The sequence below is a fragment of the Penaeus monodon genome, chromosome 20, assembly GCF_015228065.2.
Source record: "Penaeus monodon isolate SGIC_2016 chromosome 20, NSTDA_Pmon_1, whole genome shotgun sequence".
NCBI lineage: Eukaryota > Metazoa > Arthropoda > Malacostraca > Decapoda > Penaeidae > Penaeus > Penaeus monodon.
This window is the reverse complement of record NC_051405.1, coordinates 3,233,685-3,233,992: the sequence shown is the minus strand read 5'-3', so window position 1 is coordinate 3,233,992 and position 308 is coordinate 3,233,685. Positions and strand designations below refer to the sequence as shown.

Below are 308 nucleotides of genomic sequence, written 5' to 3'. Positions count from 1 at the left end.
TTAAAGTCAGTTGTAAAACAACCCAATAAGAAACCCTAGATGGTGGGCGATAAAGAGGACAGATATTCGTTATCTGAAGGTCGTATTCCCCTGAAAACGAGAGACCGTTGTTCCTTATGCAATTCGGCGCTGGACCCGAAGTGCGTATAAAAGCGCGCGTCCGCACCGCCGAGGCAGCCAGTGTTCTCCGGCTAGACCTGTCTCGAGGCAGCGTGAGTCGGCGAGATGCGCTCCGCACTTTTCTTCTTCCTCGCCTTCGCGGGGACTTCCTTCGGAGGTAAGGGGCAGTAGCCACGAAACTATAGATG

At 53.2% G+C, this 308-nt stretch overlaps 1 protein-coding gene across 1 annotated transcript in view; it reads left to right on the top strand.

Annotated features, from left to right (window-relative positions):
* Window positions 1-182: 182 nt before the first annotated feature.
* The window catches only part of LOC119585594, a 16,958-nt gene continuing 16,832 nt past the window's right edge, over window positions 183-308 (top strand). The window contains 1 exon segment of the mRNA XM_037934261.1: window positions 183-277. Within this exon segment, the coding sequence (XP_037790189.1) occupies window positions 226-277 (52 nt within the window). The 5' untranslated portion in view covers window positions 183-225.